This window comes from Phacochoerus africanus, chromosome 1, assembly GCF_016906955.1.
Source record: "Phacochoerus africanus isolate WHEZ1 chromosome 1, ROS_Pafr_v1, whole genome shotgun sequence".
NCBI classification, from domain to species: domain Eukaryota; kingdom Metazoa; phylum Chordata; class Mammalia; order Artiodactyla; family Suidae; genus Phacochoerus; species Phacochoerus africanus.
Genome location: NC_062544.1, coordinates 8,244,214 through 8,272,134, shown reverse-complemented (window position 1 = coordinate 8,272,134; position 27,921 = coordinate 8,244,214). Strand labels below are relative to the sequence as shown.

Below are 27,921 nucleotides of genomic sequence, written 5' to 3'. Positions count from 1 at the left end.
TTCCTGCTCAGTGCAGACTCTGGCATCACCGGGAGCCCTCTCTTTCTGAAGCAGCCATGCCCACGGCAAAGAGTGCCAGGGGTCCCCAGGGAGCTGCTGACCTCAAACTGGACCTCAAGCCCCCTCCCAGAAGTGCCAATAAACTGCAGAACAAGGACTCCGATTTCTTGGATGGAAGCCCTTCTGAGTCACCGGGCTCAGAGACGACCAAGGGCATAACGTGAGTGCTCTTTTCTGCCATCCCCACTTCTGCCCTCCAGCCTGGAAACTTGCAGTGGCAGAAACCTCAAGGTGGGTGTATCCGACCCCACCCCCAGCCCATCATGCAGATGGGAAAACCAAGGCTGTAAAAAGTGCAGTTGGAGGCTGTGTTGAGTTGAGAGCTTAAAGGGGCAGGAGGGGAGACTGTGAGAAAGCCCTCAGGATATAGTGATCCAGCCCCAGACATGAGCAGGTGGGGAAACTAGGGCCTATTACTCCAGGCCACACACTGGCTCAGCGGCAGGATGGGGGCCAGAATTCAGGGCTGGCCCTAGAGTCAGTTTTTTGTTTGTTTGTTTGTTAGTCATTAATTGAAGTATAGCCCTAGAGTCAGTTTGCTCCTGGCCAATCCTGAAAATGTCGGGGCGGGTGGGAGGGTGGGGGGGGTGGGGGAAGAAGTAGAATTCCCAGCTTCTTGGAGGAAAGGTGACTCAGGCTAAAACCACCGACAACCAAGCACTGCCTCCTTCCTGCAGTTACCGGGGCCTCTACTTCAGTTGAGAACCGCAGTGACAACATCAAAAGCACAGTAGGTAGAAGAGTCTAGTTTCTTCCACCTCCCTGGGGTCTGTGTGGGGGCTGGGGCCCGGGGAGGGGGTGGGAGAATTTCTCGAGAGGCTTTCCAACAGGGACAAGCAGGGGTGTCATGAACGAGTTTTAGCAGGGAAGCCAAGCTGCAGGCTCCAGTTCCCTTCTCCTCTACTACTGCAGCAGCGTGGCTAGTTCACTAAGGAAGAATGGGTAGGGTAGCTGGCGTGGTGGTACATTTCCGCCACTTTATGAAGAAATTTACTGACACCATTGGCATGGTAGAAAGGCCACCTGCATCCAAGGTGTGACTCTGCCCCTTCTCTCTCTCAGCCTCAGTGGGGGATACTATGCAGGATACCACGGCCACTCTGCAGGACAGTTCAGGGACAGACCCAATGACTGACACAGTGACCTGGTTCAGGTGCCCCACGGCTGGTCCTGGGGGTGACTAAGAATTCATGATCCTGAGGGATCCCTCCAGACCTTGGGGCCATCCATTGCTGAGGCGGGGTATTTCTCAATCAGAAGCCTTGAGGGAACCAGTTAGCTCTTATGTCCTGAACATGGTTTGATGGCAATTCTAGCTACCTATGAATCAAAGAAGCAAATTAATCAGAACTTGCTCCTGGCTTGGAGGGAGGTGGTAAACAGGTTGGTTAGGCGTGGTACCTATGGGGTCAGCTCGGCTGGGTTTGAATTCAGCTGCTTACCAGCCTGAGCGAGTGATGCAACTTCACGGTACTCTCGTTTCTCCCCTGTGAAATAACATTTGGCTCATCCCAGGATGGCTGCAAAGGCTCTTTGTACATGAAGCCCTAAGTTTAGTATCTGTGAGCTGACTGCCACCACTACAGTAATGTTCCAAAGTCCCCAAAGGAGTGAGGGCTAAAACCCAGGTCCCCTGCCTCCCAACCCAGGGCTTTGCACAACTCACCACATTATTAAGTTGGCTAAGTGGCCCAAAGTTAAATTCTGATTTCTTAAGTCCTTTAGTTACCCACTGACCTTAGTTACAAAACAAGACCATCATTGGAAGGCCGTGGGGTACAGTGCTCTGTCAGCAATGTTGACACCCACAGCGAGAGAGGGAGGCACGCAGACTCTCCACCCTTTCTCCCTCTGTTTTTCTCTTTAACCCTTAACAAATCGATGGGAAGATCCTCAGGAAACTAGAGAATCCAGGGGTTAACATAAAAATACAGGTATTTGGGGCAATTCTTTCAAAATATCATTCTTCCTAACATTTATAGGGGCTCAGCAAAGCAGACACGTTGCCTAAGATAACACAGCTGGTTAAGTAGTGGCCTTGGGTTTTAACCCCTGGTTTGTCCAACCACAGAGGCCAGGGACCTTCCAGAATACCTCTGCCATTCTTCGCAGTAAAGTCTTCTCACTGGAAGGGTCTCCTGGGGAACTTCCAAGGTTTCTCAAATTGTGGATGTAAACCCAATCCTCACTTTAGTTTAACCTGGTCCAGGTACAAAGAAGTGTAAAAATAGATTGTTCTATTGATGCACCACCAGCGAGGGTACCTCCCTAGAACTTCATCCCTGGTGGTTTAGACCCTGTCTTCCGGACCACTTCACATCTGAGTTTTTGGTTTTGCTTTTGTTAGAGATAAGAGGAAACATGCCATTCCCCAGTTTGCTATGCTGGCCTGAGGGGAAAAACATCCCTCTGGAGCCCAAACCCTAATTAACCCTGTCCCAAGAGATGGCATCTGGGGGCCCAAGTCATTTGACCTCTTGGTTCAGAAGTCACAGTGATGTTTCTTTGCTTCCTGCCCTTTCTCCGTTTCTCTTAAGTTCAGTCCTGTATTTGCTATTAGTTTTATGACCTTGGGCTGATGGCTGCCCTCTCTGAGCCTCGAGTCCCTCAATTATGAAATAGGGCCATCCCTTTACTCATCTGTCTGGGCTCATTTCTGAAAGTGAGGGAGGCAGGCCAGTAGAAGTGGGGTGAAGAACAAGAACAGGGAACCCAGGAGTCCTGGGTTCAAATTGTCTTATATCCTTAGATAAGTCATTTAAAATATCTCTATTCCTCAATTTCCTCATCTGTAAAATAAAGGCAGTAACCTATTTCCCAATCTTGACAAGAGGAGTGAATGAGATGATACAGGTAATCCGTAGCATAATGTCTGTTGTGTAGCAAGTGTTCTAATGGCATATTGAGTGCCAGCTGCTAAAACCAGGACAGTTCTGGGCAAACCAGGATGGCTGGTCACCCTTCAGGAGACCCAGAGTGCCAGGAAAGGCCATGGGGACTGAGAGGCAGCCCTGAGCCCACCTCTCCAGCTCAACTCAGGTGTGGTCATGCTGGCAAGAAATGCCTGTTGGATCTCCTCCCATCCGTGCCCCCACATCCTCATGTCTTTCTCCTCTCCTCTAGAGCATTCCAGACCTTGGTTCACCTGGTGAAAGGTAACATAGGCACAGGGATCCTGGGACTACCCCTGGCTATGAAGAATGCAGGCATCTTGGTAAGAGGGGCTGCGGCAGGTGGGGCCAGTACAACTGGATGGTAGTGAGAGGTAGGGGGGGCAGCCCCAGAGGGTTCATGATGGCCACAACTAGCGATCTCTCTGAAGAGCAGCTTGGTCCCAACTTGGAGCCTAGACATCTAGCCTGGGTTTGAATTCTGACTCTGCCGTAGATTTTGAGTGGCATGAGCAAGTCAGTTGTCCACTCTCTGGGCCTCGGTTTCCTCCCTTGTGGGATCCAAGGATTGGACTGTGACTAGTTTTCCGATTGTGCGCCATAGAGCACTAGCTCTCAGGATGCCTCAGAAGCCTCTAAAAACTAGAATTCTGAGTCCCCTACTCCCACCACAACACAATTGCTTTTTGCACTTTATTAGTGTACTACTTGGGATCATATGTGAAAGAAGATGGACATTGTAAATCCACTCTACTTTAAAAGAAAAGAAAAACTAGCTGTCACTGCTAAAAAAAAAGGCTTGCAAACCAGTTTTCTAAGAAAGTTCTTTGAGTCCTAAATATCTGCACTACCAACTCCCTTCCTGCCGTGTTATTCACAGACCCCTTCTCTTCTTTCTTCCCTTTTGCCCCTTGGCCTTCCTCCAGCTGGGCCCACTCAGTTTGCTAGCCATGGGCTTCATCTCCTGCCACTGTATGCACATCCTGGTCAGGTGTGCCCAGCGCTTCTGCCACAGGTGAGGAAAACACCGCACGTACTTGGCTCTCAGGGACATCCCAGAAACATCCCACATATAACAAGAGTTCACTGCTTAGTTTCCTCCAACAAAGACAAGAAAGAAAACCATTTGGGGCAGGGACCTAAAGTGAGCCTCCGCCACATGACTCATTAGGTGATTTCAATCAGGCCATTGTGCTTATCTGTGTGGCTCATCTGTAAATTGGGCATAAACATTCCATACCTAACCCTGCCTCAGAGAATTGTCGTGAGGATCCAATGGGATCATGGACATGAGAACTACTTACTGTACCCAGGCAAGGTGTGTATTGTCACCCTTGTTATGTAGTCACCACCTCACTTGAGGTAAGGAAAACAAGCCGCCAAGGAAATAGAGTCAGATGTCAAAATCTGAACTAGGGTCTCTGCCCCAATGCTCTTTGCATTCCAGCTGGGTCCTGCTTTGCTCTGTCTCTCCTGACTTTTTGTTATATGATCTTAGCTTAAACTGCTTCCTGGTAACTGTGTGCACTCTCTCCTACAGGCTGAACAAACCGTTTATGGACTATGGAGATACAGTGATGCATGGACTAGAAGCCACCCCCAGCGCCTGGCTCCAGAACCACGCACACTGGGGAAGGTATCTTGTTCTTGCTTTACCCAAAGTGGGGAGGAAATGCGGCTGTCAAGGGTGCCCTCTTCCCTGGAAAGTTGTCATGTAACACGGAGCATTGGACTTCGCCTGGAAGGGGTTCAATGGCAATCTTCCTGATCCAGCCCCACTCCTTGTATACCTCCAGTGACAGGCTGCTCATTCCTTTGCTATGCAACTTTAATGTCATTCTCTTTTTTATTAAACCACATTTATCTAGCTGCTGCTACATACCAGGCCCTAGAAATGCTACAGGGAACAAGGCAAACAAAGCTTTGCCCTTGCAGAACCCACAGTCCAATAGGAAAGCCAGACCTTAAACATTTTAGGACACAGTTACTTAATAGCCACTAGGGTAAGTACCATGAAGGGCAGAAGTACCAGCTGCTACCGTGCAGGTAAGGAGATGTGCACGGGTTCAGGTAGGCGTCTTAGGATGGAACGGTTGAGGTGAGTTTTGAAGGAAGGCATTCTTGGGGATGAGGGATTACCTAGGGGAAAGTGAGCCATAGCGTGGAGGTGTAAGCATGTGGGAGTACGTGACAATTTCAGAGTATAGAACGACAGGGTAGGTGGAGGGCAGATAGTCAGGGAAATGGCACCAAAGAATGATCCAGGGGCCCATTAAGCTGTACCATTTTAAACCATTTTCAAAGTTTTATTCTTTCCTTAAAAGCAACGAGGAAACCAGTGGAGGGTTTTAATCAGAGACTTTCCTGTTTTGTTTTTTTTTTTTTTTTGGAGGGGGGTGGCCATGCCCACTGCATGCAGAAGTTCCTGGGCCAAGGATTGAACCCATACCATAGCAGTGACCCAAGGTACAGTGGTGACAACATCATATCCTTAACCTGTTGAGCCACCAGGGAACTCCAGAGGCTTTCCTGTTTTAATCCTATTTATATTGTCTGAAGGTCTATTTGACCTTTGTAAGGAAAACAGATTGTAAGGGAGCAAGAATAGATTTAGAGCCATGAAGAGGCTTTTGACAATATCCAGGCAGGTGGCATGATGGCTGGATCCAAGCTTATGGCAGTGGGGATGATAGAGAAAAGTGAATTTGTCCATGATTTGAATCCCAGAGTTGTGGGGAAAGGAAAGAGTCAGAATCAACTCAGGCTCTGCATGACTTCTGTTTTTGGACATTCAAGCAGAGGTGTTAAGTGGGTAGTTGTAGGTGTAGGTTTGAACCTGCCTTCATGCAGGAGACACATAATTGAAGACCTCAGCTATGAAGCCAGGGGCAGAAGACGCTCTTAGGGAGAGAGTGTATAATGAGAAGAAAAGAGAGAAAAAGACCAAGATGGTAAGGATCTCTTGGTGAGCTGAAGTCTTCCTTCTGCAACTCCCACCTCTTCAGTTTTGAGGATGAAGGAAACAGTTACAGCTTCTGTGTCCTGTCACTTGGTGTCAAATCTACTCTTTCGTCTTGGTTTTCAGACCTCTCCCCACCCCATCCATCTGCTCTTTTCTGATCATCTCTAGATCATCAAAGTCTCTTTTGAACTGTGGTACCCCAAACCACACTCCCTGAGATATGCCCGGCCAACAAGCATCATGGGTCAGGCACTTCTTTGGCCCAAAGCCCATTCATACACGGAATTAATAAATTCAGCCTATGCGCAGACTAGGAAGACTATGGGATGGGTTGTGACAGGCAAAAGCCTCATCCTGGGTCATATAATTGGGAAGATACTGGTTATCCATATGTGCCATGTCTTCTCCTGTCCATAAACCCTGTTCTTCTTTCTTAGTTTCCTAGTTTATACTGTTGTCCAAGCCAAACTTGTGTCACTAACTCAGGTCCTTTCTCCTTCCCCTCGAGGCAAGTGGGACCAGGTTTTGTAAATTCTGGCTCTCTGATATCTCTTAAAATGCTTTCAGTTCTTGCATCCTAATGGCCACATCTTTGTCCAGGTGGCTGCCATCTTTTGCCATTATCTTCCCATCTTCAGTCTTGCCCCCTGCAGTGGACTCTCCCCATGGCAGCTAGAGAAATCTGCCTAATCCCTCTGCTGAAATGCTTTTTCCTCACTCCTTGCTCACCATCCGCTCCTCCTCTTTGTTCCTTTTCTCTCTCTTTCTTCCTCTTCCCAAGGGACTCCCACTCGGGTCTTAGTGTTTCTGAGAAAGCTATCTGCTGTCTTATTCAGGTAAAATGCCCTTTTTACCATGGCCATGTTATTATAATATTATTTTTTATCCATCTCCCCCACTAGTCTCTAAGCCACTAGAGGAAAGGTCTATATGTTATCTGTCTGTGTAGCCTCAGTGCCTAATATGGTGTCTGATACCTGGTAGGAAAAAATTTAATATTAATATTAATGATAGCTAATAAGTTGTGCCTCCTGCCTTACATCAATTAGAGTCAACACAGAGCTGGGTATGAGGCAAGTTTCCTGACAATGAAGAATTTTACCACTTGCTGAGTTGAGAGTGCGGGGGTGGTTGAGAAACATGTTTCTTAAAGAACTATTGTTATGTCTCTTCTTACTGGCGCATTGTTGATTGTGGTGGCAGGACCCAGGGCGCCAGTTGAGGGTCACCAACCCCTGGGGAAAGAAATGGAAATGACAAGGCAACTCTTCTTTTTTAACAAGATATTTTCTTTCTCTCTCCACCCTCTCTTTCAGGCGTATCGTGAGCTTCTTTCTTATAGTCACCCAGATGGGCTTCTGCTGCGTGTACATTGTGTTTCTGGCTGATAATTTAAAACAGGTAGAGTCTCCTACAGAAGGTGAGAGGGAAAAGGCTATGGGAAAGGAGACTCCTCTGCTGGTTGTTCAACAAATAGCTTCTTCTCTTTGGGCCCTGGTATCCTCATCATACGACAAAAGAAGTTAAACTAGATGTTCTCAAAGAATTCAGCTTCCCCCAGTTCACACATCCGCAGATTTCTGTCAGTGGTTACTTGTCCACCATACCCTTTGTCCAAGGGTTGTCTCTATAACAGGACCTATCCTCAAGGCTGGTCTTTAAAATTGAGCTGGAAGTAGGGACTTCCTGTTGTGGCTCAGTGGGTTACAAACCCAACTAGTATCCATGAGAATACAGGTTCAATCCCTGGCCTCTCTCAGTGGGTTAAGGATCCAGCATTGCTGTGAGCTGTGGTGTAGCAGCAGATCCTGCGCTGCTGTGGCTGTGGCTATGGTGTAGGCCAGTAGCTGCAGCTCCAGTTCATCCCCTAGCCTGGGAACTTCCATATGTCACAGGTGTGGCCCTAGAAAGTACACACACACACACACACACACACACACACACGAGCTGGAAGTAACCTTGAATTTTGTCAGTTGTCCCACCTTGGAGCTTAATCATCCTTAACTCTTCTCAAATTGATATTAGTCCTTTTGCCTGATACCTCATCTCTGGGCCATCTTTATCTACCTTTAGCTGCTTGATCGCTATGGTTTTAACAGTTTTCATCCCCAAGAAGTTTTTTTGATCTAACCCAGTAGTTATCTTGTAGCAATTGGAGCAAAATAATATGGGCAATAACAGGGGCTATCCTTATTCAATCAATAGGCTTAAAAAAGAAAACTATTCTTTAGGGCTCTCTTTGTGCTTATAGTAATACTAGGAATTTGAAAATGTTAAAAAAATAAAAAGGGAAAAAATCATAAGCATTCAGAGTTAGCTTCTGTTATGTGTCAGTCACATTACTGACCATTTATAAGTTTTCTTTCATTTATTCTCTCCGTGGTCTTATCAGAGTAAGTACTATGGTTATTCCCATTTTGCAGATGGGAAAACATGTTATGAATTCTACAAGGCATATAAACATAGCCAGAGAGCAAAGGTTAAAAACACAGGCCTTAAACATCAAAGCTCAAGTTCTTAAACAATATGCTATCCCAGGAGTTCCCGTCGTGGCTCAGTGGTTCACGAATCCGACCAGGAACCATGAGGTTGCGGGTTTGGTCCCTGCCCTTGCTCAGTGGGTTACCGATCCGGCGTTGCCGTGAGCTGTGGTGTAGGTTGCATACGCAGCTCGGATCCCGCGTTGCTGTGGCTCTGGCGTAGGCCGGCGGCTACAGCTCTGATTCGACCCCTAGCCTGGGAACCTCCATATGCCGAAGGAGCGGCCCAAGAAATAGCAAAAAGACAAAAAAAAAGAAAGAAAAAAAAATGCTATCCTGTTTCTCAAAATAAAATTATTTTAATCCAACCAAGGTTATTGTTTCAAATGAGTATTAATTAAATGATTAGCATTTTTCAATGTCCTTAAATTTTTAGCATAATTTTTTTTTTTGTCTTTCGTCTTTGTTGTTGTTGTTGTTGTTGTTGTTGTTGCTATTTCTTGGGCCGCTCCCGCGGCATATGGAGGTTCCCTGGCTAGGGGTTGAATCGGAGCTGTAGCCACCGGCCTACGCCAGAGCCACAGCAACGCGGGATCCGAGCCGCGTCTGCAACCTACACCACAGCTCATGGCAACGCCGGATCGTTAACCCACTGAGCAAGGCCAGGGACCGAACCCGCAACCTCATGGTTCCTAGTCGGATTCGTTAACCACTGCGCCACGACGGGAACTCCAAATTTTTAGCATAATTTTTAATAGTTTCATAATTTTCCATCACACAGATGACAGTCTTTTATCATTTGATATTTTCTTTGTTTCTCATTGTTTTTCTACTATAATTTGTACAAGTCTTTGCATACCCCTTTATTTCTTTTGTATGTATATATAAAAATATGTATTTTAAGTAAAATTACTGGGTCTTAATTGCCCAGTTGCTGCTTGGAAATCAATCTGACATTAGCAGAACTTTATCAATCATCTGTCTAGAGACAAGGTAAGCATTGTCTCAGAGAATTCACAAACTAAGTGGCTCTAAGCCATATAAAAAGCTAAATATCAATATAATAATTTGGTACTGGGTCAGGATACCACTAACATCGTAAGATGGGGGGTGCTTCATTGTGAACTAATGGGCAGAAATTGTAGGAGCAGGAGAGGTCATTGGAGAAGGCTCCCTTGAGGAGTTGCATCTGAGCTGAGCATCAAAGGGCAGTTTGGAGGAGAAATGGTGGCAGCCAAGGTGGGAGAAGGGGGGAGTGAACACCTGGCGGCAGGAAGTACAAGACTTGCTCAGGAGAGGCAGTACAAGTGGCTGTAGAAGAACGTATGTGCCTTGGGAGAGGAAGAGCCTTCACAGTTGAATGGGCCCATTTGTGGAGAGCCTTGAATACCTGGCTAATGTTCCAAGTATTTTTCCTTCTGTAGTAAGGAGGAATAAGAAAGAAACAAGCCTTAATGATTCATTTAAGTATACATGATGTGTTGCTAAGTGACAAAGGAGATTTCAAAATAAGAGTGTACGTAATGATTACAGTCTTATAAAAGAAAAAGGATGCATATAATACACATAATTTGTGATACTGTTTAGAAAATGGTAGATGAATAATCTCATGGGTACTGAGATTATCATTGCTTTTACATTTTCTTTTTGCCTAACTCTAGTTTCTAACTGTTCTGCAGTAGATTGTGTTGCTTGCACAATAAGACTGTATCCATTAAGCCCTGCTGATTCCAAAGAAGGGTGGTACCCTACCCCTTACCCCCCCCTCTTTGCCTGGGGTGGATGTTTGTGCAATGCTCAGGAGGTGCTCCTTGTTTATCACAGTGACTAGGGATGCTAATAGCTTTTATTGGGTGGCATCCAGGGATGCTAAGTGTCCTGCAATGAATGGTCCAATTCTCACAAGAAAGAGTCCCCTCACTCTTGATCTAATTAAGAAGCAGTAAGTGATGGGATTTTTCAGTCATAAGCGAAAGAAACAGACTGTGTGGAACTTAAGCAGAAAACAAGTTTAGTGGAAGAACATTGGTTAACTTCCAAAATGACAGTGAAAACTAAAAAAAGGGGGGGGGAAATCTCAGGAAAGAACAGGAAGCAGGGCAACTTAGGAGGATGTTGATGATAGAACTGATGAGCAGTTTCTTCAGGGATCCCCTGTCAAAATTAATTTTTACCCTTTTCTAGGTCTGTCTTATGGCATTTTGCTTGTTATTAGATTCAGATTCCAGGAGCTATGTGAGTACCCCTATGTGAGGCCAGTCCTTTGACTCTGCCACGTGATCATGATTTACAGTCCACCAAGGCTGTATGCAGGTGAGAGGGAATGCACCAAAGAGAAATCAAAATCAGGAGGAATGGATTCTGGGTTTCCAAACTCCAACAAAGAGCCACTATAACCTTAGCTATTGGCATTTATTAAGTTCATTTTTTATTAAAGTTATTTCTGCAGCTTCTTTTGAGGAAGATTGGTGCAAAAGATTTACAATAAGAAGTCCAAAGTCACTCGAAGTCACTCTGAGACCCTGGCACGTGAGCCTTGCCAGCTCTGTATGAGGGAGTCTGATTATGGGCCAGGCCCTGAGCTAATCATGTGGCTAGAAGACTCATCAGATCTTGCCCTTTTCCCATTCCCCTCCCAGGTAGTGGAAGCAGTTAATAGCACAACCAACCACTGCCATTACAATGAGACAGTGACGCTGACGCCCACCATGGACTCTCGCCTCTACATGCTCACCTTCCTGCCCTTCCTGGCGCTGCTGGTTCTCATCCGGAACCTCAGGGTCCTGACCATCTTCTCCCTGTTGGCCAATGTCAGCATGCTCGTCAGCTTGATCATCATCACCCAGTACATCATCCAGGTCAGCACACCACTCCCCTGACTCCCGGTGGGCAGAGGCTTTTACTAGTAATAGACTGACGCCTGGGGCCAGCCCTCAGGGTGGGTAAGTATGCCCTTCACTCTTCAACCTAGTGACCACATCACTGTAGCATTTCTTCCACAAAGATGTCTGTGCCGTGCTCATTCTTTGGGTTAGCCCCTCTTTCATGTGCTTCTCTCATACTCCTTTCATGTCAAATCCTGGCTTTAGCGAAAAAATTATACTTTGCGTGGAAAACATCTTGAGTGGTGAGCTGCATCGATTGGGGAACCATTCCTGTAATGGTTGGATAGCAGCCAAAGGCAGATAAAAAGCAGGCTCTTCTCCCATAGCTAAAACTTATTGAACTAATCTTCTACCCTCTAAGCTACAATTCCAGGTAATTCCAAAATTACCTGTAGGGAACTCAAGAGAAAACAACAAGGACAGCAACCAATATTAAGTCACCGAGTATAGATAGAAAATCTTAAAAGACCACAAACAAGTCTATCATGATGTAAATCACATCTTTGAAGTTGAGTTACAGATATTGATTTTCCCCTCAATTTTCTATTTGTCTCTCCTTCCTAATTTTCATTTTAAAATGGACAAAACTGCAGAGAATTTTAAACCCAGAAGACCTTTGGCTGGCCTAATATCTTTCAGGTGGTTTTCTCTTTCAGAAGTCACAAGGGGGAGTTCCCTTTGTGGCTCAGTGGTTAATGAACCTGACCAGGATCCATGAGGCTACAGGTTCAATCCCTGGCCTCTCTCAGTGGGTTAAGGACCCAGTTTTGCCGTGAGCTATGGTGTAGGTCACAGACTCAGCTTGGTCCCATGTTGCTGTGGCTGTGGTGTAGGCCGGTAGCTGCAGCTCTGATCCAACCCATAGCATGGGAACCTCCATATGCTGCAGATGCAGCCCTAAAAAGCAAAAAAAAAAAAAAAAAAAAAGTCACAAGGGGAAAAAAGTTATATTGTCCAAGGAATTTTGTAAAAATAAGTTAGCCAAATATTTTAGGATAACTACAGATGAGTCATATTCCCTAAGGCAATATTGATAGAGTCTACAAAATTGAGTTTCCTAGTGAGATAGCTACCTCTGATTTATTTTTGGACGATTCCAGAGATTGCTTAATTAGAGAAATGGTTCTGTCATTATTTTCACATACCTGGTCACAGGGTACATAAAATATTTATTTCTCGTACTTTCCTCTCCTTTTATTTATAGCTCATTGAAGAAAAGGACTTTGGTATTTGATTACTTTGGGCTCCCTAGAATGTCACTGTAACTACAGTCTCATTAATTTCTGACGTCTGCAACCACTGGTACAGTCAAAGCGCTCTTGGACGCTTTAAACTAGTAGTAACCTGTGGTGTGTAAGGTTTTTCTTCTGCAGGATTCTGATAAACCAAACTCCCTCTGTGAGAGCCTGAGCTTTCAGCACTTTCATAGTACTGCCGTCTTTTCTTTCCTCTGGCTCTTTGGTATTGGACAGTGTTAAAATCGACTTTGACTGTTGCCTACTTCCTTTTGAAGTTTTCTGAATTTCTTGGTATTCATTTTTTTTTAATAATTCAGGCTTACCCTCAGAATACTCCTCTCTCAAGTAAGCCTAAACATGCCTTGAGAATAAATGTCTTTAACCACCCTTCTCTCTCCCACAGGGAATTCCAGACCCAGGCCAGCTGCCATTGGCAGCAAATTGGAAGACCTACTCACTCTTCTTTGGAACAGCGGTTTTTTCATTTGAAAGCATTGGTGTGGTAAGGTTTAAATCGTAGTAGACTTTCCCAGGTGCTGTGGGTGGCCTTCTGAACAAGAGCTGGGAGCTCTGGGTTTCTGTGTGCACATGGAGAAAGTAACCTCTGACCTCACTTGGGTCAGTTGTCACCAGCAGGAGAAAATAGGTCACAGCAGAGAGGCAGTCAGGAGACAGTTTTATTCTTGTCCCAATACATTTATTAAACATTTACCTCCGTATCAACATGTATTTCCTAATCTTTTAAAATCAAGATAAATGAAGGTGTCCAATTTAAATTATAAGATTTTTATGAAACATAACGGAGTTTTAAACTGGAAAATATAGTATATTTACAATAGATTATTATGCAGTCCTTACTTCCACACCTAAGGAAGGATAGTGCATTGTATAATTCTTTTCCATCCAGTTTTATTGAGATATAATTGACACACTGTATAAATTTAAGGTGTACAGTATAATGATTTGACATATATATAATGAAATGATTATCACAAGTTTAGTGAACGTACATCATCTCATATAGATAAAAAATTAAACAAATAGAAAAAATATTTTTCCTTGTGATGAGAACACTCAGGATTTACTTAACTTTCATATGTAACATACAGCAATTAATTGTAATTGACCTACAGCCCTATGTTAGTTCCTATTACAACATAGCGATTCGATATTTTTATGGCTTTCAAAATGATCACCAGGGAGTTCCCACTGTGGCATAGTGGGTTAAGAATCCAACCGCAGCGGCTTGGGTCACTGCAGAGGTGCGGGTTCGATCCCCAGCCTGGCGCAGTGGGTTGAAGAGTCCGGCGTTGCTGCAACTGTGGCTCAGATTCAGTCCCTGACCCGGGAACTTCCATATGCTGCAGGTATGGCCATAAAAGTTTTTTTAAATGATCCCCAGGATAAGTCTAGTTATGATAACATCACTATACAAAAATATTACATAGTTATGGACTTTATTTCCCACACTATACATTTCATACCTGTGACTCGTTTATTTTGCAAGTAGGAGTTTGAGCCTCTTGTACCTCTATATGTTTTAAGTTTACTTTTATGTTATATACAGTATAATTCACTTTTGTTTGGTGTACGTTTCTGTAAGTTTTGAGGAATGCATAGAGTCATAGATGTACCACAAGCAGGACACAGCACCGTTCTCCCAGCATACTAAGCTCCTTTGTGCTGCGCACTTGGTAATCGAATGCCCCCAACCCCCATTAACCCCTGGCCTACCCTTTCTGTGTCTCAACTGTTTTATCTTTTCCAGAATGCCATCCACATGGGATCATACAATTTGTAACCTTTTGAGCCTACCTTCTTTCACTTAGCTGCATGTGAGGTCATCCACGTGGTTGCATTTATGCATCAGGAGCTCCTTGCTTCCCACTGCCAAGCGAGCATCCGCTGTATGGGCAACACCACGACTTGTTTATCCATTCACTTGTTGAAGGACATTTAGGTTGTTTCTAGTTTCTGTCAGTTATGAGTAATGCTACTGTAAGCATTTGTGTACAAGGTTTTGTAGGAACATATGTTTTCATTTCTCTAGGAGAGGTATGTTAGGTCATGTTAATGTAAGTTTAACTTTATAGGAAATAGCCAAACAGGTTTCCCGAATGACTCTCACCATGTTGCATTCTCACCAGATGTATGAGCATTAGAGTTCCTTCGCTAGTTCTTATCTGTATTTTCAGTATTTTTTTAAAAAACATTTTCAGCCATTCTAATAGGTATGTGGTGGTATCTGATTGTGGTTTACTTTTCATTTTACTAATGACCAGTGATTTTGAGCATCTTTTTATGAGCTTAGTTGACGTCTATACGTTGTTTTTGGTGCAGTGTCTGTTAAAATCTTTTGTGAACTTTTAAAAAACTGAGTTACTGTCTTTTATTGCTGAGTTTTAAAATCCTCTATTGGATATGTAACTTCCAGATACTTTCTCTAGTCTGTGGCTTGCCTTTTATTCTATTAATAGTGTCTCCTTCCACAGAGAATAAGTTTTAATTTTGAAAAAGTTCAAAATTTTTCATTTATGGATCCTACTTTTGGTGTTCTATCTGAAACACTTTGCCTAATCCAAGGTCACAAAGATTTTTCTCCTATATTTTCTTCCAAATGTTTTTATTGTTTTCATTGTATGTTTAGATCTGTGGTGCATTCTGAGTTAATTTTTGTTAAAAAGTGTTTATAGGTTGAAACTCATTTTTCTCAGGATGCCCAATTTTTCCTGCATCATTTATTGAAAAGACTGTCTACTCTCCTTTGCATCTTTGTGAAAAGCTAATTGATGTATGAGTATGGGTCAGTTTCTGGACTTCGTGTACTGATTGACTGATCAGTGTGTCTATCCTTTCATGAATACCAAAATGTCTTGACAACACAAGCTTTATCTTAAAATTGCATAATATTAGAGCTCCAACGCCATCCTCATTAGTATTTGTGTGATACGTCTTTTTCCATCCTTTTTAAAAATCAAGATAAAATTCACCATTTTAACCATTTTAAAGTATGTGATTCAGTGGCTTATTATAACTTCACAATATCGTGTAGTCATCACCACTATCTAATTTGAAAACATTCCCATCACCCTATGCCCACGAAGCAGTCACTCTCCTTTCCCCCTTGCTCCCAGCCCCTGACAACTGCAGTCTTTGTCTTTTAATTGGTGTGGTTATATCGTTTGCAATTAATGTAATGATTGTTTATTAGGTCTGCATTTTATTGTTTATTTTCTATTTTACCCTTCCTTTTGTTTTCCCATTTTCTCCTTTTGCCTTCTTTTGGATTCATTGAATACTTTTTAGTATTCTACTTTAACTTGTCTCTTGGAGTTTTGACTATATTTCTTTCTATACCACTTTTCATGGTTACTCTAGGGATAACAGTATACATACATTACTTTTCATAGTTTAATCAGAGTTTACATTTTATCATTTCTAAAACTAGAAATCTTACAGTTAGAGAGTTCTCTTTACTTCCCCCCTTTATGCTGTAATGCCCATATGTATTACATCTAAATATATCAAAACACGATCAGACAATGTTCTAATTTTTGCTTTCAGGTAGTTACATATACTCCTTTTGATGAACTTACTTACTAATCTAATGCATCTACCCAGGTAACTACCATTTCTGTTGCCCTTTCCTTATTTCTGAAATCATGTTTTCCTCTGGCATTTCTTCCTGTCAACATGAAGAAACTGCGTCAACAATTCTTTTACCCTGGTGACAAATTCTTTACATTTTTTAAAAGCTCAGAATATTTCAGGAGTTCCCATTGTTAAGAACCATGACTCGGTGGGTTAAGAACCCAACTAGTATCCACGAGGATGTGGGTTCAATCCCCAGCTTCTCTCAGTGGGTTAAGGATCCAGCATGTGTTGCCCTGCTGCATAGGTCACAGATGTGGCTTGGATCTCACATGGCTGTGGCTGTGGTGTAGGCTGGTGGCTGAAGATCCAATTCGACCCCTAGCCTGGGAACTTGCATATGCCACAGATGTGGCCCTAAAAACAGCCACCACCACCAAAAAAAACCCTCAGAATATCTTTATTTTTCCTTTATCTCTGAAGGATATTTTTGCACAATATAGAATACTAGGTTGACAGGGTTTTTTTTTAGCACTTTCAAAATATGGTTTCCCTTCCTTTTGCCTTCAATGGTTCTGATGAGAAATCTGCAGTTATTTGAATCATTGTTCCCCTAGATGTAATGTTTTTATCTGATTACTTTTAAGACATTTAAAAAAAATCTTTAGTTTTCAGCAGTTGTATTGTCTGGTATCATTTTCTTTGAGTTTGTCTTGTTTGAAATTCACTTAATTTCTCGAATCTGTAAATATAAATGTAATGTGGTGTAAGTTGCAGATGCAGCATGGATCCTGCTTTGCTGTGCTGTGGTGTAGGCCGGCAGCTACAGCTCCAATTGGATCCCTAGCCTGGGAACCTCCATATGCCATGGTATGGACCTAGAAAGACAAAAAAAAAAGGACTCAAAAACTGGTGGGGCATATATCAAAGGGTCTAGCATTTAGGTCACTAGAGTCCCAGAAGAAAAAGGAAAAGAGATTGGTACAGAAAAAAATTTTTGAAAAAAAAATGGCTAAACACTTCCAAAGCTAGAATCCTCATCCTCATGGATGCCAGTCAGGTTCGTTAACCACTGAGCCATGATGGAAACTCCCATATTCATTTTTTAAACACTTTCTTCAGAGTTCCCATTGTGACTTAGCAGTGATGAATCTTGCTAGTATCCATGAGGATGTGGGTTGGATCCCTGGCCTCACTCAGTGCGTTAAGGATCTGGTGTTGCTGTGAGCTGTGGTGTAGGTCGCAGACACGGCTTGGATCCCGCGTTGCTGTGGCTGTGGTGTAGGCCAGCAGCTGTAGCTCCGATCTGACCCCTAGCCTGGCAACTTCTATATGCTGTGGGTGTGGCCCTTAAAAAAAAAAAACTGAAAAAAACAAACAAAAAACAAAAACAAAAAACCAGCTTTCTTCTCCTTATGTCCAGATTCAGTAGTTCCTATTAACCTATTTTCAAGTTCATTGATGTTTTGTCAGTGAATTCCCTCCAGTGGAATTTTTTAGTTCTAAAAATTTCCATTTGGTTCTTTGATTCTTACTCCTTCAGCTTCTTTGCTGAGAATTTATATTTTTCTATTTGTTTCAACAGTGTATCCCTTATTTCATAGAGGATGGTTGTAATAGCTGCTTTAAAGTCTTTGTCTGATAATTCCATAATTTGCATCATCCTAGGGTTGGCATCTATTGTCTTTTTCCTTGAGAATTGTTGAGATTTTCCTGGTTCTTTATATGCTATTTAATTTTAGACTATATCCTACACATTCTTTTTTCTTTCCTTCTTTTTTGCTTTTTTTTTTTTTTTTTTTTTTAAAGGCCACACCTGAGGCATATGGAAATTCCGAAGCTAGGGGGTCAAATCAGAGCTGCAACTGCCAGCCTACCCCACAGCCACAGCAATGCTGGATCCTTGACCCACTGTGCAAGACCAGGGATCGAACCCATGTCCTCATGGATACTAGTCAGGTTCATTACAGCTGAGCTACAACAGGAATTCCTATCCTACACATTTTTTTTTTTAGTGCTGCACCTGTGGCATATGGAGGTTCCCAGGCTAGGAGTCAAATCAGAGCTACAGCTGCCGGCCTACACCACAGCCACAGCAACACAGGATCCAAGCCCTGTCTGTGACCTACATCACAGCTCATGGCAACACCGGATCTCCAACCCACTGATTGAGGCCAGGGGTCAAACCCGAATCCTCATGGGTACTAGTTGGATTTGTTTCTGCTGTGCCACAACAGGAACTCACCTATCCTACACATTTTGAATATTATTTTATGAGATTCTGGAGCCTGTTAAAATCTTCCAGGGAATGTTGATTTTTTTTTTTAATTTAGCAAGCTGTCAGTCTGATTAGATTCAGACCACGAATCCTGATCCACCTGTGTCACAGCTGCAGAAACACCTGATCTTAAACCCACTGCATCGGGCTGGGAATTAGACCCTTCCTGCCCCAGAGATAATACCAGATCCTTCCACTTTTCCATAGTGGAAACGCTGACCACGGTTTTAATATCAGATTCGTTTTCAAAGACTTTGGAGTGATATTTAGCTTTACCTTGCCTATGTGCTCCCCAGGGGCCAGTCCGGGATATAAACGGTGGTCTATACGATGGTTCTCAAAGTCTTTGCTTTGATGCTTTGCGTCAGTTCCACACATGTACATCTCGAGGCTGAGCCCAGATTTCATTCACAGATTTAGGGGGATCACTGTCTCCATTGTTTTCCTGCACACTCACAGTGTCCTGCATGCTCACATAGCAGCTCCTTTTTCTGGTCCTCTAGCTGGGAAGCCAGGGTTTTACACTGCCATACACTTCTTGTGACTGGGCCTAACCCTAGGTGAGCACTGAGAGTAAAAAGAGTAATACAGACTCCTTCCAGGGCCGGCTTCGTGGGCATGCTAACTGCAGTCACATAGGGCCTTGCCTCTAGAAGGATCCCACATTTGTTTAATGATCTGCTTTCATTTTCCTTGAAATATCTTTGGCCAGGTGGCCCTATATTGTCATTTTGCACTGGGTCACACAAATTATATAGCCAGTCCTGATTCCTCCCATACTCTTTGAGGTCCCAAAACCCTCTTTCCCTGTTCCTCTGCTCCAAGAGAAGGAGTTTGTCTCAGATTTTTAGGTGCCTGTGTAACCAGCACAGTCATTGATACAGCAGATTGCTGCTTTGTGACTGAGACCTGCCTTGAGTGTCCCCTATTTTAGGTCCGCTGGTCAGAAAGAGGGTTTGTGTTTTGAGTTTTTTTCCTGACTGCATTCACTACGTCGTTCTAGCATTTGGGATCCCCTTGAGTCTAAACTGGAAGATAATGGGAAGAAGGATCAGGAAAAATTCACTGCCTTAATGGCCATTTCTACTGGCTTTGAGCAATTCGCCTTGTACAATATACTTTTCAGGGTCCATGGATAGTTGCTTTATGTATTTTGTCCAGGATGTTTAGTTTTAATCAGTGAGAAAGAGATGGCACAGTGTGCTTACACCATCTTAAGGGAACTGGAAGCAGTTTATGTTTAGAATTTTGGACACTCATGGCAAAAAGAAGAGTACAGTGGTTGAGCAAATGACTTCCGAGGGAGAATGTGCCGGAATCTTACTTTAGTCACAGGCTAATCTCTGAACCCTAATTCTCCAACTATAGAATGATGATAACGTGTGTTCAATTAGTATTTATTAAACATCTACTACGTGCTAGTGATTATGAGTATCTAAGTTTAAATTACCTGTAGACATCTTCTAACCCAGTCCCCAGTTTTATAAGAGTCTAACCCCAAAGACGGAACAGGTCTTGAGTTGCGTCACCAGCTGGGAACTGATCCCCAGTCCAGAGACCATCCCACTTTATATGAATGGCCGTTTATCTCTATGATTGATTGCGGGGAAGTGGGGAGCAGAGAAAGCCAGCTACTTAGAATGATCTGGCCTTGTAAAAAAATCACTTTAGGCTGGATAATTTATGCAGCAAAAAGGTATTGCAGAGCAGGAAAGCTCAGGTTGGATTGTCTGCTCTCCATGTAATCTAGACGTTTTCCTGAGCACATGCTACAATTAGGAATGTGCACCCAACCCAGAAGAAAGTGGAAAGGCACAGCCATGACCCTGACGCACACTCCCCTCAAGTGTCTTCTATTTGCATGGGAAGGCGGGCAGGTGCATCTAGGACAAAAAAAGGATTCTTTATGTACAAGGGGATGGATGCTAAATTCTCATTGAGTAATAAACATCCCCAGTGCTGTAGTTTAGTCAGGATCAGGTAGAAGCAAGTCCTTGAGACTCTGGAGGACAACCCCAATCTGGAGTCTGCCTCTGCCGCTTCCCGTCTGTGTGGCTTGGGACAAGTTATTTCATCTCCAGAGCCATGTTTTCCTCATCTGTAAAATAAAAATTATACAAGTACCAGCTTCATAGAGTTGTGGTCTCCCCAGTATTAAAAAATAATTTCATCTAACATTTACTAAGCCCGTGCCATTACAATGCTCATGTAGTTCTCCAAAAAATTCTAACAGATAAGTTTTCAGAGACACAGATCACCCTAATGGTACATGTGGTGTGCTTAGCACACAGCCTGATTGAAGAGAAGAGGAAGGTGAGAATGAGCTCTCAGTTACTAGAAGCCTGAGAAGGAATCCATGAGTTGTGGCCAAAGAGTTGGTGCCAAAGACAGAAGTGACCTTTGAATGCCCACCAACAGACCCAAGAGGCAAGCTGGCCTCAATTTCGGTTCTCTTAGAGCCAGGTCTGCATCTGGGGAAGAAGGATCCTGAGAACATGGTACATGGGGAAATGTGCTGCTGGACCAGGAAGCCCTAGTCCCAGCATGGCTACCAGCCCCCTGCATAACCTGGGTCTCGGCCTCCTCATCTGTACACAGAGAGGCAAGTGCAGTAGAATTGGGCATCTCAAACTCAGATGCCTTTGGAGGGCAATGTGGGTGGGGAGCCGGGTATATGTCAGTGTGAGAGGGAGAGGTGGGTCTGTGGGTGGGGGAAGAATGTTGTGCTCGAGGGCATTCATATCCAAGTGTCTAGAAGACTGGCCAGGATGCACTTGCTGGCCAGAGGGGGCTGCCCCAGGGAGTTGAGCTCTTTGGTCTGGTCACCCTGCAGGGCTCTTCCAGCTCTGAATTGTCCAGGGCTTATCTTGTGACTCCAGGCCTCCCTTTTCTTTTTTTATTTGCGGCAAAATATATCTAACACAAAATTTACCATCTTAACTATTTTGTAAACAGTTCTCTCTCTCTCTCTCTCTCTCTCTCTCCTTTTTTTTTTTTTTTTTTTTTTGGCCGCCCTGCAGAATATGGAGTTCCTGGGCCAGGGATCAGATTCAAGCCACAGTTGTAACCTACACCACAGCTGCAGCAACACCAGATCCTTAACCCACTGTGCCAGACTGGGGACCGAGCTTGCGTCCCAGTGCTGCAGAGATGCTACCAATCCCACTGAACCACAGCGGGTACTCTGCATCTTAACCGTTTTTAAGTGTACGATTCAGTGATATAAAGTACATTTATATTGTACAACCATCATCACCATCCATCTTTTCATCTTTCGAAGTGAAACTGTGTGCCTGTTATTAAACAATAACACCCCATTTCTCCCTCTCCCCCAGCCCATGGAAATCACCAGTCTTCTTTCTGACTCTGAATCTGACTACTCCAGGTACCTCACATAAGTGGAATCACACAGTACCTGTCATTTAGTAACTGGCCTATTCATTTAGCTCAACGTCTTCAAGAGTCATCTATGTTGTGGCATGTGTCAGAATGTCCCCTTTTTTTTTTTTTTTTTCCTTCATGGCTGCACCCACAGCATATGGAAGGTCTCGGGCCAGGGACTGAATCTGAGCCGCAGCTGTGATCCGAGCCACTGCAGTAGAATTCTTAACCCACTGCACCACTGCGGGAACTCCCAGAATGTCTTTCTTTTCAAAGGCTGAATAATACTCCATTGTGTGTATGGACTAGATTTTGTTTATCCATTTCTCCGTTAGCGGACACTTGGGTTGCCTCCAACTTCTATCTGCTGTGCTTAATACTGCTATGAATACAGGTACACAAACAGCTGTGCATGCTCCCATTTCCTATTCTTTTGTGTATATGCCCTCAGAAGTAGCATGCCTTTTTTCTTTGTGCTTGTGTTCCTTTTTCTCCTCCTCTATTCTTACACGGATATTTCTATAGGTTCTGCCCCTGGAAAACAAGATGAAGGATGCCCGCCGCTTCCCACTCATCCTGTCTTTGGGAATGTCCATCATCACTGCCCTGTATGTCAGCATCGGAACTCTGGGCTACTTGCGGTTCGGAAATGACATCAAGGCCAGCATAACCCTTAACCTGCCCAACTGCTGGTAACTCCACAGGCCCTCAGGAAGTGGGGACTCAGAGCTGGTGGGAATGGGTGCATATAGGTCACTTTCTCCTCCCTTCCACGGAACGCAGGCTGAGGTTTGGAGGGCTGCCACTGGAACCCTGGGCTCTGGAGTCTCTGTCCAGGGAGCTCTTCAACAGCAGTCTCCCACGTTGAGTGAGGACTTGATAGCTTAATGTGACGATGGGCGTGATTTAGGAAGAGAAAGAAGTGACAGTCCTCAGTCACCTAAGGAGAGAACGGAGGGGCACAGAGGAGGGCAAGAGCCAGAGAGAGGAGCCAGCGTGTGGCTCCAATCACATTTACAAGGGCTGCACTCCCCTGAGTCTTGCAGAGTAGCGGGGATGAGAACGTCGTAAGATAAGAACTAATTGAAGAAGATCATTGGAATCTGGAAAATGTTTATATTCAGGTGACCCAATTCATGCAACAGTTAGCCAACCCAGACTGCAACAGTGTGATATTCAAATAGGCACGTGAACTGCTGTCGTGTTGTGGAGCGCTTTCTCCCACACCGAGGCATGTCAGGAATGACAAGATGCCTGTCTTTTTAAAGGTGATTTGGAAGCTTAACTTGTCTAAATAGAGTTCCTTTCCCAAGCTGATCAATATCATTCATCAAGCACTTACAGCATCCTAATTACACGCAGATGCCAGTCTAGATGCATGGGGGTGTGGAGGGTGCTGATGTGAGTAGACTAAGATTTTGAGCTCAAGGGATGGTGAATGTACACGGATGTAACATCGAGCAGCAGACTGGATGCCCTCCAGAAGAGTGGAGAGGCCCTGGGGACTCCCAAGGGAAGAAAGTACATAGGCATGGGACAGCGGGAAATCCTCCTGTCCAGCAGATGACTCCATCCACACAAGGACAACTAAAGCACCTCTGGATCCAGTTGTACCAGCTCCTAGCTCATGGTCCTAGGTGGTTTACTTAACTTCTCTGACCCTCGGTTTCCTCTTCTAGAAAGCAGAGTTATCATGTGGATTAACTTTGGCATGTCTAAAAGCATCTGGCTTATAGTACCTCCTCAAAAGATGGGAATTTCAGGAGTTCCTGTCGTGGCTCAGCGGTTAGTGAATCTGACTAGCATCCATGAGGATGCAGGTTCTACGTCCCTGCAGGTTCGATCCCTGGCCTCACTCAGTGGGTTAATGACCCGGTATTGCCATAAGCGGTGGTGTAGGCTGCAGACATGGCTTGAATCTGGTGTGGCTGTGGCTGTGGTGTAGGCTGATGGTTATAGCTCTGATTCAACCCCTAGCCTGGAAATCTCCATATGCTGCAGGTGCAGCCCTAAAAAGACAAAAAAAAAAAAAAAGATGGGAGTTTCAAATAAACAGATGGGGTTGGCACAGATGGAAATGGAGCAGAGAGGACGTTCCAAGCAGCAGAACTAGTGTGAGCAAGAAACACAGAACTGTGAGATTTAGCCTTTTAAAGGAGTGGACAAAATACAGACCCAGACCCAGACATACAGTTTTATTAAACATGGCAGATGCATCTAACCACGTTAATGGACTAAAGGGAAAAAGCCCTGTCTCCATAGATCAAAAAAGACATCGATAAAACTAGCTAGTCCCCCATCATGTGCTCTCTCTGCCCCGAGTCTGAGGTCTGCACTTAACCCTGCCTCTCCTTTTACTCCCCCTCCACCGTACATCTCTCTTTGTAGATCACCTCTTCCCCCAAGCATTCAGGATTCTGCACTTCTTTCAAGCCTACTAGAAGCATTTGTTGAGAGGCTGTTATGAGCCAAGAGCTATGGGGGATCCAGAGAGCTCCTGAGGACAGAGAGAGATCACGAAGAACCAGATCTTTTAGACCCAGGTTTTTGGTCTTTCCCACTTTTCACTTGTATCTCCTCTCTCTCCTAAAATCTAAAATTCAGCGCTAACTTTGTAAAGATGTTATTTATACGCATACCTGAGATTCTTTCAATTTATTTAGAGGCGATTCTCTCACCTGTCTAATATGGGTCTGTGAAGAAGCTTCACTCTGTGTCCACTGTGGGCTCTCCACTCTCTTTCCACTTCCTCCCCTAAAAGGTCCCGCCCCATCATGTTCAGACAAGGAAACATTCACCCAAGGGTCTATTTAAGGTCAGAGGTTAAGGTACAAGGCGGCCAGGGGTCAGAGCCCATTGGCATGGAGAGAGCCTTGCTCTGGTTTGTTCAGCAGGCTGTACCAGTCAGTCAAGATCCTCTACATCGTTGGCATCCTGTGCACCTACGCCCTGCAGTTCTACGTCCCTGCAGAAATCATCATTCCCTCTGCCATCTCCCAGGTGTCGAAGCGCTGGGCACTGCCTCTGGACTTGTCCATCCGCCTCGCCATGGTCTGCCTGACGTGTAAGTAGAGCACCGCAGTGTTCTTTTCCCGAGGGCTATCAAGACTCTGCCAGACGGTAGACAATAGTCCTGATAGCCAGCATTGATTGTGTACCAACTGTATGTCGGGGGCCCCCTAAGGCTTTCCAAGTTATGATTCATTTAAGCTTCAGGGATGACTTAATTCTTATAGGTACCTAATTAGGCAGATCTACTGGTTTCGAGCCTGAGGGAATGACAGCTTACCAGATAATAACCATAATAAGAACTGATTTTTATGAAACACCTACTGTGTGCCAGCCACTGTGCTAAACCCTTTCTGTTCCATATTTCATAGTATTTTATTCAGTCCTTCTAAGAATTCATTTGAGGTAGGACTGTGGTAAACCCTAATTACAAATGAGAAAGCTGAAGCAGAGAGTGGTAAATAATAGAGCAGGAAATGCCAATGATGGGATTTGAACCCGAGTCATCTAAGTTCAGACCCGTTACCCTTCACCTCCAGGACAGAGATTGAAAATAGTGGCCAGTGAGTCTAATCTGGCGTCACAGCTAAGTCGTTTCACCCTCACAATGCTGTATAAATTTAGGCCAACATTAAAAATGGGGAGCGATCTCCCATACAAATGCAGATTTCTAACGCTGGGGGGGTGAATAAAATGATTTGGCAAACCTAGGGTCACATTCCCTATTGGCAGCAGTCTGCCGATGGGCCCCATTCACCACTGGCTTCAGCTGGCCCCACTCACCACCTCTGCAGCCCTCTTTGTGCTCCAGGCCCTGTGATCCAGGGTGCCCCTTATCGTAAATATTTTAGTGGGGGCAAAGATGATAGAAATGCCTGCACTGTGTGTGGCATGGCCCAGCTGTACCTAAGGCTCCTTTTAATTGTGATTCTTGCTGTGCTCGAACCAGCCCATATAAATCATGAGACCCTAATTTTTCTTCCTTTGAAGTCATTTATCCCAAGTTGCCCTAGGAGGCAGGGACAATACCACTTCAGAATATTAGAGACTCCAGAGAGATCAATGAATTTGGCCCAAATATGAAGGTAGCAACAGTTCCTTAAGCTTTTGCGTGCATTGCCCTAATCAATACAGATGAGTAAAATTAAAGTGATAATAAAAATAACTTTTCTGAGTGCTTTACATCCATTAACTCATTTAAAACTTTAACCCCATTTGCACTATGAACCATAATACCTAAAAGGATGTATACCAGGAAGAAACAAGCTAAGAAATGGGTAGAGGAGTTCCCGTCGTGGCGCAGTGGTGAACGAATCCAACTAGGAACCATGAGGTTGCGGGTTCGGTCCCTGCCCTTGCTCAGTGGGTTAACGATCCGGCGTTGCCGTGAGCTGTGGTGTAGTTTGCAGACGCGGCTCGGATCCCGCGTTGCTGTGGCTCTGGCGTAGGCCGGTGGCTACAGCTCCGATTCAACCTCTAGCTTGGGAACCTCCATATGCCACACGGGAGTGGCCCTAGAAATGGCAAAAAGACAAAAAAAAAAAAAAAAGAAATGGGTAGAGACTCACCCAGGGCCACACAAGGAGAAGCGAGAATGCTGTCTTCTAGCCTTGTTTTGTCCTGTTGTACCACACTCCATCACGGGAGGACTGGGGGAGTCCTCTGGCGCTTTCTTTGTAACCAGGAAAATTGTCCATCAAGTAAAAAAAAAAAAAATGCAAAAGCCCAAGCCTGTAAAACATCCTACCAAAAAAAAAAAAATGTATGTATACATCTAAGTTTAAAATCTTGAGCTTTATGTTTTGTAGTTAGACGTTTTCTGATATATATGTAAAATCTGGAGAAGATACTCCTTTAAAGAGACCCTGTGATCTTGGTCCCCCCAAAGACCCGTTTCTCCTATAATTTCACATTCTAATTGTTTGCGAGTAAGAGGTATTTGTCGTCATGTTAATTATTAAAATGTTAGTTCCATGAAGATGGGGGGGGGGGCTGTCTGTTGTGTACACTGATATATTCCAAACAGTTATGGCAGTTCCCAGCACTGCTATTTAGTGTTATTTGTTAAATAAGAGCTTAATCATTGAACATGTAGAGATTCGAAATGTACCTCTGTGGCATAAAAATCATCTGAAGCTAAAAGCATTAGAACAAGCAGCTGGGGTTGTGGAGAACTTTATCTAAACTTCCTTTGCTAGATTAAGCAGGAGCTTCTGAAAAATACAAGCACCAGAAACCCCCTTTCTGGGAGATTTTCAGTCAGGAGACAGCGTCATCAGCAGACTGAGTAATTACTTAAATTATCAGGGAATGTCACACCTTCGACTTGTTCTTGCATGGACGCTATTTCTCCCCCATCTAGTTCCCCTTTTGAAGTGGGTATATGAATCCCTGTCTTTGTCTGGAGAGCCAATTCTTATGAAGGTTCCCCAGCCCTAAATTAACTTTCTCTTTCCTCCTGTTAATCTGTCTATTGTCAGTTAAATTCAGTCTCTAATCACAGAACCTAAATGGGTAGAAGGAACGTTTTTCTTCCCAACAATATGCATGTGTATATTTGAAAAATGATTGAAAGGAGACACACTGAAATGTTACTGTGTAACCTCTAGTGAATGTGATTGGGGGTATTACAGGAATTTCAGTTTTTCTATATACAACTGAATTATGAGAAACAGCTGGTATATATTTTAAGAAAAGGATTTTTAAAACAAACTTTAAAACTCTGGCTAAGCCTGAGGAAATCCATCTACCCTGTATCACCTCCTGCAGGTGTCTTGGCCATCCTCGTCCCCCGCCTGGACCTGGTCCTCTCCCTGGTAGGCTCCGTGAGCAGCAGTGCCCTGGCCCTCATCATCCCGCCCCTCCTGGAGATCGCCACCTACTACTCAGAGGGCATGAGCCCCCTCACCATCATCAAGGACGCCCTGATCAGCATCCTGGGCTTCTTGGGCTTTGTGATGGGGACCTACCAGGCCCTGGATGAGCTGATCCAATCCCGAGACTCTCTCACCTTTTCCAACTCCACCCTTTTTATTCAGTAAAAAAAAAAAAAGCACTTCTTCTTATGTACCGACACCTGACTTTTGATGATAGAAATCTCTTTTATATACATCATCTATATTTTGCCATTTTACCTCTCTCTGGGC

At 44.2% G+C, this 27,921-nt stretch overlaps 1 protein-coding gene across 1 annotated transcript; it reads left to right on the top strand.

Annotated features, from left to right (window-relative positions):
- Positions 1–27,921, top strand: SLC36A2 (solute carrier family 36 member 2). Its single transcript, XM_047753563.1, has 10 exons — positions 1–220; positions 3,184–3,274; positions 3,878–3,966; positions 4,492–4,587; positions 7,230–7,314; positions 11,033–11,251; positions 12,920–13,018; positions 22,292–22,458; positions 24,661–24,830; positions 27,545–27,921. The coding sequence occupies exons 1-10, from the start codon at positions 57–59 to the stop codon at positions 27,814–27,816; spliced, it is 1,452 nt and encodes a 483-aa protein (XP_047609519.1). The 5' UTR covers positions 1–56; the 3' UTR covers positions 27,817–27,921.

What these genes read in the sequence shown, in the direction of transcription:
- SLC36A2 (XM_047753563.1), top strand. Translation starts at nt 57, where the DNA reads ATGCCCACGGCAAAGAGTGCCAGGGGTCCCCAGGGAGCTGCTGACCTC. An exon ending in TGGCTGATAATTTAAAACAG is followed by an intron (nt 7,315 to 11,032) that starts GTAGAGTCTCCT and finishes TTCCCCTCCCAG; the next exon opens with GTAGTGGAAGCAGTTAATAG. An exon ending in CGCCATGGTCTGCCTGACGT is followed by an intron (nt 24,831 to 27,544) that starts GTAAGTAGAGCA and finishes CACCTCCTGCAG; the next exon opens with GTGTCTTGGCCATCCTCGTC.